At 42.6% G+C, this 13117-nt stretch overlaps 1 protein-coding gene across 8 annotated transcripts in view; it reads left to right on the forward strand.

The window, feature by feature from the left end:
* dmd (dystrophin) overlaps positions 1 to 13117 on the forward strand; it is a 2562635-nt gene that overhangs the window by 1071936 nt on the left and 1477582 nt on the right. For all 8 annotated transcript variants that reach the window (XM_086007360.1, XM_086007362.1, XM_086007361.1 and 5 more), the window contains 3 exons: positions 2939 to 3121; positions 5079 to 5213; positions 10999 to 11148. In XM_086007360.1, coding sequence (XP_085863486.1) covers positions 2939 to 3121; positions 5079 to 5213; positions 10999 to 11148 — 468 coding nt within the window. The remainder of the gene's footprint in view (positions 1 to 2938; positions 3122 to 5078; positions 5214 to 10998; positions 11149 to 13117) is intronic.

Genomic DNA, 13117 nt, shown 5'->3' on the forward strand with positions numbered 1-13117 from the left:
ATTGGTAAATCTGTCACCAACAATAATCCTGGTGGGTTTGCAACAAGCTGCTTTTATATTGCACAAAACCTTGGATGGGGCATGAACCTGCAACCATGAGGCTTGGAGGCAAGCATGCTACCAATAGAGCCAAGTTGACACAATACCGGAAAGGTACCCAAATAAAATGTCAAGATCAAAATTTGCTGTCTTCAGCGTTTGCATCCCCTTTGGGAATTCTAATCTGCACCTGCTGCAAAACACACTTTCATGTATTTTTCCCCTGCAATGTAAATGTTGAAGCGGGAGATTGAGTTATGGACACACCTGTGTCCCACTGTATTTTCAGTGTAACTACTTGTTTACACATGAGCTATAAGGTAAGCTGCTGTTGAATTGTTAGCATTTTGGGGGGCCATTGCTCAGCATTTTGCTAGATTTCTAGGTTGATATTATAGCAAACATATTCAGCCCAAAGACACTGTGAATGTTTTTATGAGGCCCCCTAAAAACAAGAGAAGACGCACAAGATTCTGCAACATGATAATATAAATCAAGTTGCTCATGCTTAATCTTTTCTTCAGCTCCTCCTCCACTATTGTCATCTTATGTTGTGGTTGGTTTGTGTAGCATATTTTGTTAATTTGACCAGGCTATATAATGACTTGAGACTGTTGCATTGCGTCTCAAGAGTTGTAATTTCGTAGCTAAAATTCTGTTCCTATTTCTTGTGTTCTTATGTTCTTAAAATGGGAATCTCATTGCCTTTTTAATGAGGTTTCCTTGAGTGAAGCATTGAAATGCATGCTTTATCCAGAGCTCTAATAGTTTACTTTTATGATAATGTATTTAACACTGACTCTTCATTTATTATATTACCACCACCCTGCCCCACCCCACCCCCCTCCCAGATGTTGGAACATTGAGGAATAGTTGCTTTAAACAAAGACAGATTAAAAATGCAGTATTACTTTAGAGGCAGGAGTGTTTTGGGGGAAATCTGTGTAATTTGCACAGCTAACACCATTAAGTGCTAACACTAACTGAGTGCTTTCTCATAAGCACCCAACATATGTATTTGGAGGAAATAATTAAGGACTGCTGCTTGTCATTGCTAAGAGGAAGCTGCTGATTATTGGGATACCAAGATATTATCCAGGCAACCCATCTGTACGTTTCGTGAGTTGACTTCATAATTCTGAACAAACAGTAGTATTGTTTAAAAAAAAAACTCATCAGTAACCAAAAAACAAATAGCACTTCGATTGCTAAAGAGCAGCAACTGACATTGCTTAGTTACAGCATGATGAACAACCAAAACTTCATTATGTTTCCATGGCACTCTGGATTCTATGATTAATCTACAAAAGTTGTATAGAGTGCTATGTAAAAAAAAAAAATTCTGTGCTAAAAGACAATTACGAGTTGTACAGTTGCAAGTTGCTGATAGCTTAATCTAATAGCAAGATAGATAATTCTGTTTTGTAAGGATAGTTGGCAAATGTTAGGGTGCTATTGTGATTGATTCAGAGAACACTCATAGGATACTGGTGGAGTGGTCATCATGACCTCAGTCTATTACTACCTCAAATTATTTGACGCGTGCCTTATATCTGAGAAACCTACCCATGATAGAAACAAAATTTCAAAATGTTACTTGCTGTTTTCAGTGAAGGCACAGAGCAAGTATCTCCCTATTTGCCTGGTGAGAAATTTTTGAGACCAGCAATTTTCTTTAAACCAGGCCGCAAAGGCTGGTAGTCTACAGATGAGCACACCCATCCTGTTATGCAAGACAACCATTTTTTATTAAAGATCCTGAAAGGGATTTGGACAAGGTTTGCAATAAGCTTAGATAATCCATTTGATCTGACTTGTCAACCTAAATTTTCTCATTGATATTTTAACACTGGCATTAACCCAGTTAAACTGAAAGGGTTAAGTTGATGCCTGTCATAAAAGCTAGGCTGATGCCTCATGATCACTGAAGTAATCCATAGTGCCTAATCTCAGGTCCTCACAATGTTTCAGTTTGAAGTGTTGATTGCAGTTATACTCAACTGCTGTAGCATCATCAGATCAGATGCCTCAAGTAGAATATTTCATCTCAATTCCTTGCATTAACATTAAGTGAAAATTTATATTGAGTTTTGATTGTAAGCTGTCTGATTGTGGAAGGTGGTCCCCAGTACAGTTAATGAAGTCTTCTTTTCAGTGGTAACTGAATAGTGGTAACAGTACTTCCCTCTCTTTCCCAAGTTAAAAATCTTTAAATCTTTCCCAAATAGGTGCTTCAGGAAATTCCATAATTTTAAATCTGGAATTTCAACACTCTTTTTGAGCTGCTTTGAGTGTGGTGGGGTAAAGGATGGAATTGGAGAGGAAAATACGAAGTAGCTCTTCCCCAGTACCATTCAAGTCTCAATATTTCAGACACATATTAGGAGGAGGAGTTATTTTCTAGACATTTTTTGAAATATTAGATAGTTCACAATAAAGTGGGGTACTGGCAGCTCTTTGCTATTATTTCTCTGACTAGGCAAGTGACTCCAGGTCATGGTCCACAAATAATAATAATGGCAAAAATAAAATGGGAGGCTTTTAGAAGTTATGGTTTGCTTGTCCTTGAATTACTATTCCCCTCTCCTCAGTGACATATTATGAAAAAGGTGAATTCCACTCAGTCCCCGTGTCTATAAATGGGTCAGAGATTTCACAGTTGAATGCTGATAATCACTGCAAATATCTGTTGTTCAATGGATCATCAACAATCTTTATTCTCAACAAATGGTTGAATTGGATCACAGTAAATGGGAATGTTTTTCTTCCAGTAGTATTTTCTTGACTTGGGGAGGGTTGGAGAAACACACAAAAGGAGCAGTTATATATGGTGTAAACATGATTGCAGTTTATAATGGTGAGCCCTCATTTGTGTATTTCTGTGCAATTCATTTTATAGAGAGCCAAGGAAGAAGTTTCACAGAAAGAGGTGAAGGTGAAGCTCCTGAGTGATGGGGTTAACAGTTTCATAGCGAAGGCTCCACCTGCAGCCCATGAATCTTTGAAGTCCGAGCTGGACATGCTGACCGGCAACTACCAGCGGCTCTGCAGCAGACTGAATAGAAAATGCAAGACTCTTGAGGTCTGTTCATGGATTGCAGCAGGCCTTTATGTTTCTTTTCATCACGCATGTTACTAAAACAAATTGTGAACGGCTTCTGGAATGGACAGTTATTGGTTGTATATGTTAAGTCATGTGAAAAAAGCACCACTAACCAGTGCTGCAACAAGCTGGGGAAAATGCCCAGTATGTATGTTAAAGGGGCATTCTTATCTAATTTCTGGGATGTAGGGGGCTATTTGGGAGTTGGTGAAAATGGTGGTGACAGCAAGAGTCATTTATTGTATTAAATAGTCACACAGAATGTCTTTATCAAACACTGTAATATGACCCTATACTCAGAGAGGGATTTGTAGTTTCCAAGAAAAACATAATTCCCCATTTATAATAACAACAGAAAATGCTGGGAAAACTCAGCAGGCCAGGCAACATCCGTGGAGAGAAAATAGAGTCAACGTTTCGGGTCAAACCCTTTGTCAAGACTGGAAAAGCACAGGAAATGAAATAGATTAAGAGGCCAGGCTGGGAGAGAACAAAAGAGAAGTGAAGAGACATTAAGGGGTATTCAAAATGAGACGAGATGGTGATAGGACTAGTAGAGACAAAAGATGGCTCTAGATTAGGTGTGAAATGCGCTGGCAGAATGGGAGACAGCTGCCATGTGGGAGAGAAAAAAAAAGGGGGGGGAAAGGGCCAAAACAAAGGTGTGGATAAAAAATAAGTAAAAATGTAATGGGAGGCTGATATTGAGTCCGGAAGGCTGTAAAGTACCTAATAGGAAGATGAGGTGCTCTTCCTCGAGCTTGCGCTGAGCTTCCGTGGAACAATGCAAGAGCCCGAGTACAGTGAGTTCTGAGTGGGAATGGGGCGGTGAATTAAAATGACAGGCGACCGGAAGCTCGGGGTCATCCTTACGGACTGAACGGGGGTGTTCCGCAAAGCGGTCACCCAATCTGCGTTTGGTCTCCCCAATGTAGAGGAGACCACATCGTGAGCAGCGAATACAGTATACTAGATTGCAAGAAGTACAAGTAAATCGCTGTTTCACCTGGAAGGGGTGTTTGGGGCCCTGGACAGTGGAAAGGGGGGAGGTATAAGGGCAGGTGTTGCATCTCCTGCGCTTGCACGGGAAGGTGCTGGGCGAAGGGGAAGGGGTGATAGAGGAGTGGACTAGGGTGTCTCGGAGGGAGCAGTCCCTACAGAATGCTGAAAGGGGAGGGGAGGGGAAGATGCGTTTGGTGGTGGGATCACTTTGGAGGTGGCAGAAATGGCGGAGGATGATCCGTTGAATGTGGAGGCTGGTGGGGTGAAAGGTGAGGACAAGGGGAACCTTATCGTGGTTCCGGGAGGGAGGGGCAGGGGTGAGGGCAGAAGTGCGGGAGATAGAATGGACACGGTCGAGGGTCGTGTCAATCTCTAATTCCCCATTTGTTTGTGTGTATGTGCACAAGTGGGGTGGGGGGAGAGGGGAAGAGGTAGATAGAAAGCAGTTCTGCTGATTGGCTGTGTGTATCTCCTATCATGGTAAAGACACATTCATAAGACGGTACCTGCATGTCTGAAGTTTCTTAAATTTAATTCAGTTAGTGTAATGTGCAAATCCCTATATTAAAATGTTGCCATGGCGCGTCTGTTTATCCTTCAATGAATTGATGAGTAGAGACCTGACCTCCTCCTGAGCAGGCTCGAGGGGCCGAATGGCCTACTCCTGCTCCTATCTTTGATATTTCTATGAAGGTTCAAAATGTGATGGATACTAAACGCAGACTTTTTTAAATTTGATGAACTGTTTTTGTTAACACACATGTTGGATATTTCTCCACTCATTGTTCATTTCTCTACAAAGAATGTTGCTGTACTGTTGGAAGACACTCTACAATTGAATCAGACATTTATGACATCCTGTTGCTTGATTATTGTGCATCATGTTTTATTTTGTCTCCAGTTCTAATTGTGGATCTCCTACATTCAATCTCAGGAGGTGTGGTCATGTTGGTGTGAATTACTGTCCTATCTGGAGGCAGAGCATCTATGGCTTGATGAACTGGAGCTTAAACTCAGGGAAACAGAGAACCTTCAGGGAGGTGCAGAAGAGATCTCTGAGGCACTTGATGTAAGTAATTGTGCCTGCAGACTCACTTGCATGAATCCTCCATTTGGCATTCATTGAATAATCATATTAACTTAAAGGAAATCAACTTTCAAATGTTACACAATTTCAACCTCATTTAGTAGTTCAAATTTACAATGCTGTGTGATTAGTTCAGTTTGAACATTACTGATGGTTCCTTTTTAAATCTGACTAGTGAAATATTAAAATTCCAGGTAGTCTCGGTCAATCTTTTCTAGGATATAAAAAGGAGCTGCTCTGTTTAAATGTAAACAGTTGGTTCTTTTCTCAATCAAATCAGTATGAAACTCCTAAAAGAGAGAAACATTGTTTTGAATTTTCAAGTGTAGTTTAATTAGGCTCCCACAGTGCTATAAAATGGGAGAAAAAGATTCAGCGTGTTACTTAAGATTTAGTTACAAAGAGTTAGCATATTTCGTAAAAGTTGTGATCCTTTTATTTTTTCCATTCTGAGTTAGGTAGATATATAACTATATTATATGACTTATTTATGCGCTTGTTCATCATTTTCTTACTATTTTAAACTTAAAAAGAAGTTTAATCTGCCTTCGAGGAAAGATATAAAATATTAATCTCCAGCAGGCAAAAAAAATTACCAAACAGGGTTTGCTGTTCATTTTCCTGGGCATTTTACCGAAAGATTATCTAGATCCCAAATAAGAACATAACCTTCGACCTCAACTCTGCTTTCCCACCCGATCCCCATATCCCTTTAATTCCCCTAGAGTCCAAAAATCTATCGATCTCAGCCTTGAATATAGTCAATGACTGAGCATCCACAGCCCTTTGGGGTAGAGAATTCCAAAGATTCACAACCCTCAGTGAAGAAATTCCTCCTCATCTCAGTCTTAAATGGCCGACCCCTTATCCTGAGGCTATGCCCCCTAGTTCTGGACTCTCCAATAGGGGAAACAACCTCTCAGCATCTACCCTGTCAATCCCCCTCAGAATCTTATATGTTTCAATGAGATCACTTCTCATTCCTCTAAACTGCAGAGAGTATAGGCCCAATCTCTCCTCATAGGACAGACAACACTTTCATCCCAGGGATCAATGTAGTGAGCCTTCATTGCACTGCCTCTACGGCATCTATGCCCTTTCTCAGATAAGGAGACCAAAACTGTGCACAGTACTCCGTGTGGTCTCACCAAAGCTCTGTTCAATTGTAGTAGGACTTCCTTACTCTTATACTCCAACCCCCTTGCAATAAAGGCCAACATGCCATTTGCCTTCCTAATTGCTTGCTGTGCCTGCATACTAACTTTCTGTGTTTCCTGTACAAGGACACCTAAATCTCTCTGAACGCCAACATTTAATCGTTTCTCACCATTTAAAAAATATTCTGTTTTTCTATTCTTCCTACCAAAATGAATAGCCTCACATTTCCCACTCTATCTGCCACCTTCTTGCCCACGCACTTATCATGTCTATATCCCTTTGCAGTCTCTTTGTGTCCTCGTCACAGTTTACTTTCCTACCTAGCTTTGTATCATCAACAAACTAGAATACATTGCACTCGGTCCCTTCATCTAAGTCATTAATGTAGATTGTAAATAGCTGAAACCCAAGCACTGATCCTTGCGGCACCCCACTAGTTACAGCCTGCCAAATGGAAAATGATCCGTTTATCCCTACTCTCTGTTTTCTATCCGTTAACCAATCCTCTATCCGTGCTAATATATTACTCCCAACCCTATGAGTCCTTACCTTGCATAGCAACCTTTTATGTGACACCTTAGCGAATGCCTTTTGGAAACCCAAATATACTACATCCACTGGTTTCCCTTTATCTACCCTGCTAGTTACATCCTCAGAAAACTCTAATAAATTTTTTTAACACAATTCCCCTTTCATAAAACCATGTTGACTCTGCCTAATCATATTATGATTTTCTAAGTGCCCTGTTACCACTTCCTTAATAATGGATTCCAGCATTTTCCCGACAACTGATGTCAGGCTAACTGGCCTGTAAATCCCTGCTTTCTCTCTCCCACCTTTCTTGAATAGCGGGGTTACATTTGCTGCCTTCCAATCCGCTGGGACCATTATAGAATCTAGGGAATTTTGGAAGATCACAACCAATGCATCCACTATCTCTGCAGCTAACTCTTTTAGAACCCTGAGATGTACGCAGTCAGGTCCATGGGATTTGTTGGCTTTTAGTCCCATTAGAAGTACTTTTTCTCTACTGATATTAATTACTTTAAGTTCCTCACTGTTATTAGCCCCTTGGTTCCCCACTGTTTATGTTATGCTTTTTGTGTCTTCTACTGTGAAGACAGATACAAAATATTTGTTTAAAGTCTCAGCCATATCCTTATTTTATAATTTCTCCTGTCTCAGCCTCTAAGGGACCAACATTTACTTTTGCTACTCTCTTCCTTTTTACATACTTGTAGAAGCTCTTACAATCTGTTTTTATATTTCTTGCTAGTTTACTCTCGTATTCTGTTTTCTCCCTTTTTATCAATTTTTTGGTCATGCTTTGCTGGTTTCTAAAGTGAAGCAAAGATAGACAATTTTGAAGGTATGGGGACTGGGAATTCACCCAAGAGAATGCTTTAAGTAACTAGTGTTGAAATAATGTAGGGCAAAATATTAGAAAAACATCATAACCATCCAAAAGAAAAATAGATGATTTGGTAATTCATTAATTTGATGTTTGTTGGGCTTTGCTGTGCACAAGTTGGCTGCTGTGTTTGCCTATGTTGTACAGGTATGTGTACGCTTCAAAACTAAATCATTAATTGCAAAGCACTTTGGGACATCCTAAGGAAGAGATAAGACACAATATAAATCTAAATTCTATTCACTTGCAGAGTCCAGCAACCCATCCCCAATTCCCCAAACCCCCACAGTTGACCTTCTATTGCTTCCAGAACTCTGATGCACCACACCCAGCCCCACAACCATCCCTCCCTATTTTCTGGTTTAGTTTATCAATTTTTGCAGAAAACATCCTCCATCCACAGTTCTCATCCACTGGATTCCCCTCTCAGTGCTCCCACCATTAACACAACCCCTCCCAGGACATCTCTGCTCCCAATACAATACTCCCACTATTCCGAATTCCAAGCACCTCCACCTCCTACAAATATTCGTACACCTTGGCACCTCTCCTTCTACACCCCACCACTCCCCTCCACTGCTACTAGACTTCCAGACCACCCTCATAACACTACTAAATCACAGCTTGACCCCCACCCCCATCTAAATTCCTCTGCACACCATCAATCATTAACCCTGATAATAGAGTGTGTGTTAAGTAGCATAGTCACTTAACAATAGTTAAACCTTGTATGATGGCTAAAAGATTTATGTATCTAAAATGAACTGAAAATGAACAAAGGATAGCAATGCTTCAAATAGAACACTGATTTAGAAACAGTTGCCAGGGAGCAGAGTAAGAATTTTTCATACACTAGGAGATAGAACGGACCTGTTCGGAGAAATCATTCTGGACGTGTTCAGGGACCTGAGGTGTAGGCAGTGAAGGGTAACCTGCAACCTGTGGCTGTCTGATTTTTTTTTTTTAAGTTGCAAAAATACAATGGTCTGGAATTTGCAGTCAGCAGCGAAGCAAAGGCATTCGCTGCTGACCCCGAAGTACGTTCTGCACAAGGATTTCGCAATCCCTGTGTCGAGAAGCTTAGGTTTTCCGACCTTCAATTCAGTTCAACAGAACTTAATGGGGATTCCCTTGTTCGAACTGCTGTGATGTCAACAAGCTGTCGAAGCAGCCAATCAAAAGGCAGAATTCTCACAGACAGCAAACAAGGAAGTGAGTAAGCTCTAACAGGGAAAAATTCGGTTGCTAAGAGGGCGCTAATGGGGTGCAAAGCAACTAGCACCCGTGCGCGGCGATGTTTGCGCTGCTCGTAAAATTGACCAGACATTTTGCAGCGGCGCTAAACACTACTGCCCTGTGCCCGCAGATCATGACGTCGGTCGAGCGTTAAACACCCCGGTAGCGCCCCGGACCGGATATTGAGTGGCGCCCTCTGCCTTACCGCCTGCCGCTAGCAACGACAGGTTGAGGGGAGCGTTTTGCAGTCGGGAAGGGACTGGGGGAGCACTATTTAAAGGCAACCGCTTCCTGCCTTTTTTTGTCGGCGACATTTTTGCACCACGTATTCTGAGAGAGAGAGACTTCTGGAGAGATTCAACGCTGCCTGAAGGAGCTTTGGGTATTTAGCAGCACTTTGCAGGTTCATTTTGATTTGACTTACCTTGCATCGATTTAGAAGAGACTATCGGGGCTGCACTCTGAGCTCCTTTCCTGGGCCTCTCCATTGTTCTTTCCAGCAGATTTGATGTACAGGTCTCTCCAGGCTGAGATTCAAGGCTGCAATGAGCAGGATGTGGATGGAGAGCAAGATCGACCCTCCCCTTTAAGAACTGGCCGGTGCCAGTGTGTCTGTGTTCCATTGCTGACTGACATCACATGAGCTTTGCCAGTGCTCTGAGGTAGCGCCTCGCGCTTCGGCATTAGTACCTTAAGAAAGGTGTGTAGCGCCTGATTTAGCGCTCCAATCACCTCCAGGGGCGATAGAAGCCAAGTTTGCAGTCAGAGGCGATAATTAGCGCCAAGCGCTAAACTTTGCGCCCGGCTGATAATTGCGCCCCAAACGGGACGATACTGAATTTCTCCCCCTTAAAGTTTTAACTTTTTTAAATAGATAAAGCGAGCAAAAGAAAGTTTGGGGCTCTCACATGGGGAAAAGGCAAACCTGAAATAAAGATCAACAAACTAAAAAAAAGGAAAACACTTTTTTGAAAAGTTTCTTAAAATGTTTTATTTTTTTTTAATTGGACGAATTTCACACTGAACAAAATTAAGATGAGTTTTCCAGGCCCGTAACATTTTTTTTAGCAGTCAATACGCTGTTAAAACCCCAGTTACACCTAATCCCTTTGGGTCTAACTTTAAGTGGGGAATTTCACAGAATCACAGAAACCCCACAGTGCAGATAGAGGCCATTTCGGCCCATCGAGCCTGCACCGACACATATCCCACCCTATCCCCGTAACCCCACGTATTTAATCCCCCTAACACTAAGGGTCAATTTTTATCATAGCCAATCAACCTAACCCGCACATCTTTGGACTGTGGGAGGAAACCGGAGCACCCGGAGAAAACCCACGCAAACACGGGGAGAATGTGCAAACTCCACACAGACAGTCACCCGAGGCCGGATTCGAACCCGGGTCCCTGGCGCTGTGAGGCAACAGTGCTAACCACTATGCCACCGTGCAATTAACAGCGTAATTACTGCGGAAGAGCCGAAGTTTTTGTCAGATTCAATGATTTACGAGATTTCATGATTGCCGAGGCGGGTGGGGGTGGGGGGGGGGAAGACAGAATGATGGTGAACGCTGCCAGTTCACCACCATCCCGACCACAAGTCCTGTTTGAGTCTGTCTTTGTGTGTGGATAGGTCAGTATACATACACACATGCAAGGCAATCTATTCCTTTTATCTTGCTGTGAAGTAAGACTTGATATCACTGGAGCATGAATTATGTGGTACAGTGCCACTTCACTGAGCTTATCATCCATTTGAAATATTTTACTAATCAAAATATTTACAGGCTTATCTCTGATATGGGCTTATCTCCACTCATACTAAATGGTCTGAAGTTGTGTTAATTGCCTTGTATAACATTCTAACCTATGTGTGTGTATATATATATATAAAAACACAACCTACCTGATTAAAGCAATACTTCTTTGTCATTTACTTATAATGTTCTGGATTTGTTTCAGTCCCTGGAAAGTGTCATGCGTCACCCAGAGGATAATCAGAATCAAATCCGTGAGTTGGCGCAGACACTGACTGATGGGGAAATCCTGGATGAGCTGATCAATGAAAAGCTGGAGACATTCAATACTCGTTGGGAGGAGCTCTTGCAACAGGTGAGGTTGATGCACGGCTGTATGTGCAAGTGACTTAATAATCCTTGCGTTAGAATATCAATGATCAAGTTTTTGATAAGGCTCCATGGCACTGGCCAGGATTAAGTAAAACAAAACTTTTAGAAAGACTTGTCTTTTTTGCCAAGTTTTTTGATGAATTGTGCTAAGTTTACGTACTTTTTTAGGCAACAGAACAAGATGGATCGCAAACTATTTGCAAATACATAGGGCTGGGTTTTACCAACCCTGGCAGGTTCATGGCGGACGACATCAGTGGTGGGCCCCAGCGTCGCTGCCGGCTCCAGCACGCTCTGCAGAATGATTTTCCCCTGATTGGGCTTGTTAAGCCCGCCCAGCGAGTTTGCTGGCCAATTGAAGGAAAACAGTCTGATGACATCATTTGATAATCATCAGCCGGTTTCCTTAAAGGGACCATATGCAAATTTACTTTGACATTTGTGCTGTCAGTGCTCTACAGCATTGAGGTGCTGCAAACACTGACGAGCACTGCACAGAGGTGCACGGCTACACCTATGCTTATGGAGGGAGTCACAGCACACAGGGAGGTTCTCTTCCCTTCCGATGGGCAGAAGAGACCTCCCTAGGAGACCAACGTGGCCTGGCTGCACATTGCACAGGAGGGCACAAGCAGGGATGTCGTCAGGAGGACCAGGCTGCAGTGGCACAAACCATTCAATGATCTCAGTAGATCACGAAACGTTAGTACAAAGTCACACTCAACCTCATCCTGCTGTGCCACTCATCACATCCACATCACTCTGCCTTCCCTACCCTACTCCTGTACATCCTTACTCACATCAACATACCTTGCACCTCCATCCATCCCTCTCAATCTATATTATCACTTCCCCATCTCACGAGCCACCCCTCATGCTCTCCCTCATCACAGCCTCAAGATAAAGGGTAGGCCATTCAGGACTGAGATGAGAAGAAATTTCTTCACACAGAGGGTGGTGAATCTTAGGAATTCTCTACCCCAGCGGGCTGTGGAGGCTCAGTCATTGGGTATATTCAAAACAGAAGTTGATAGATTTTTGACTAGTAAGGGCATCAAGGGATATGGCGATAGGGCCGCTGAATGGAGTCAAGGCAGAAGATCAGCCATGATCTCATTGAATGGTGGAGCAGGCTCGAAGGGCCGAATGGCCTACTATTTTTACTGCATGCATACCAACTAACAACACACAAGGGTAGGCACTTGGGTGTTTTATGCAATGTTCATGTAAAGTTTCAGTTAATGTGATGTCAAACATTGAAATCTTTATTTTGAACCCCATTGCGTTCTTGGACAGATTTGTGTGCATCTTTGGCAGTGGCTTAGTGAGTTGCAGTGAATGCTGAGACATAACGGTACCACCCGCAATGGTGAGGAGTGTGAAAGGAATGGCTTGGGCATTGTAGGGATGCTTTATGGTGTTGGTGTGGGATGGTGCAAACCTGGCGCATCATGTGGCAGCCTGGGTGTACAGCATCAAGTGAAATAAATCTGGCCATGGTGAGGCTATCCCTGACCTCCCAGGCAGCAATGTGGTCGGGTGCTGATGCCCTCTATCCTGTGCAGCATCAGTTGATTGCGGAGAAGGTTGGTGCTGTTGTTGGTGCTGCTGGTGTTGTGGCTGATTGTGGTGGGATTCTGAGGACCAAGGTGAGACAGTATAAAGGACACCCATGCTGATGGAATAGATGGCAGGTGAAGTAACGATGACAGAAGCGATCTGTCAATGGTGAGAGGTAATGAAGTCAGACTGGATGGAGACTTGTGTAAAGAATTGCAGCATTCTGAATCTGTAGTGGAAATGCAGGTTAGAGAAGCTAGTGGCTAAATAACAGCAGAAAATGCTGGAAAAACTCAGCAGGCCAGGCAACATCTGTGGAGAGAAATTACAGTCGACGTTTCGGGTGAACCCTTTTTCAAAGGAAGATATCTGATTCAACTGGGAACTTTGAC

The sequence above is a fragment of the Somniosus microcephalus genome, chromosome 14 (genome assembly GCF_052327205.1).
Source record: "Somniosus microcephalus isolate GS21.2 chromosome 14, FLI_Smic_1.0, whole genome shotgun sequence".
In the NCBI taxonomy this organism is placed as follows: domain Eukaryota; kingdom Metazoa; phylum Chordata; class Chondrichthyes; order Squaliformes; family Somniosidae; genus Somniosus; species Somniosus microcephalus.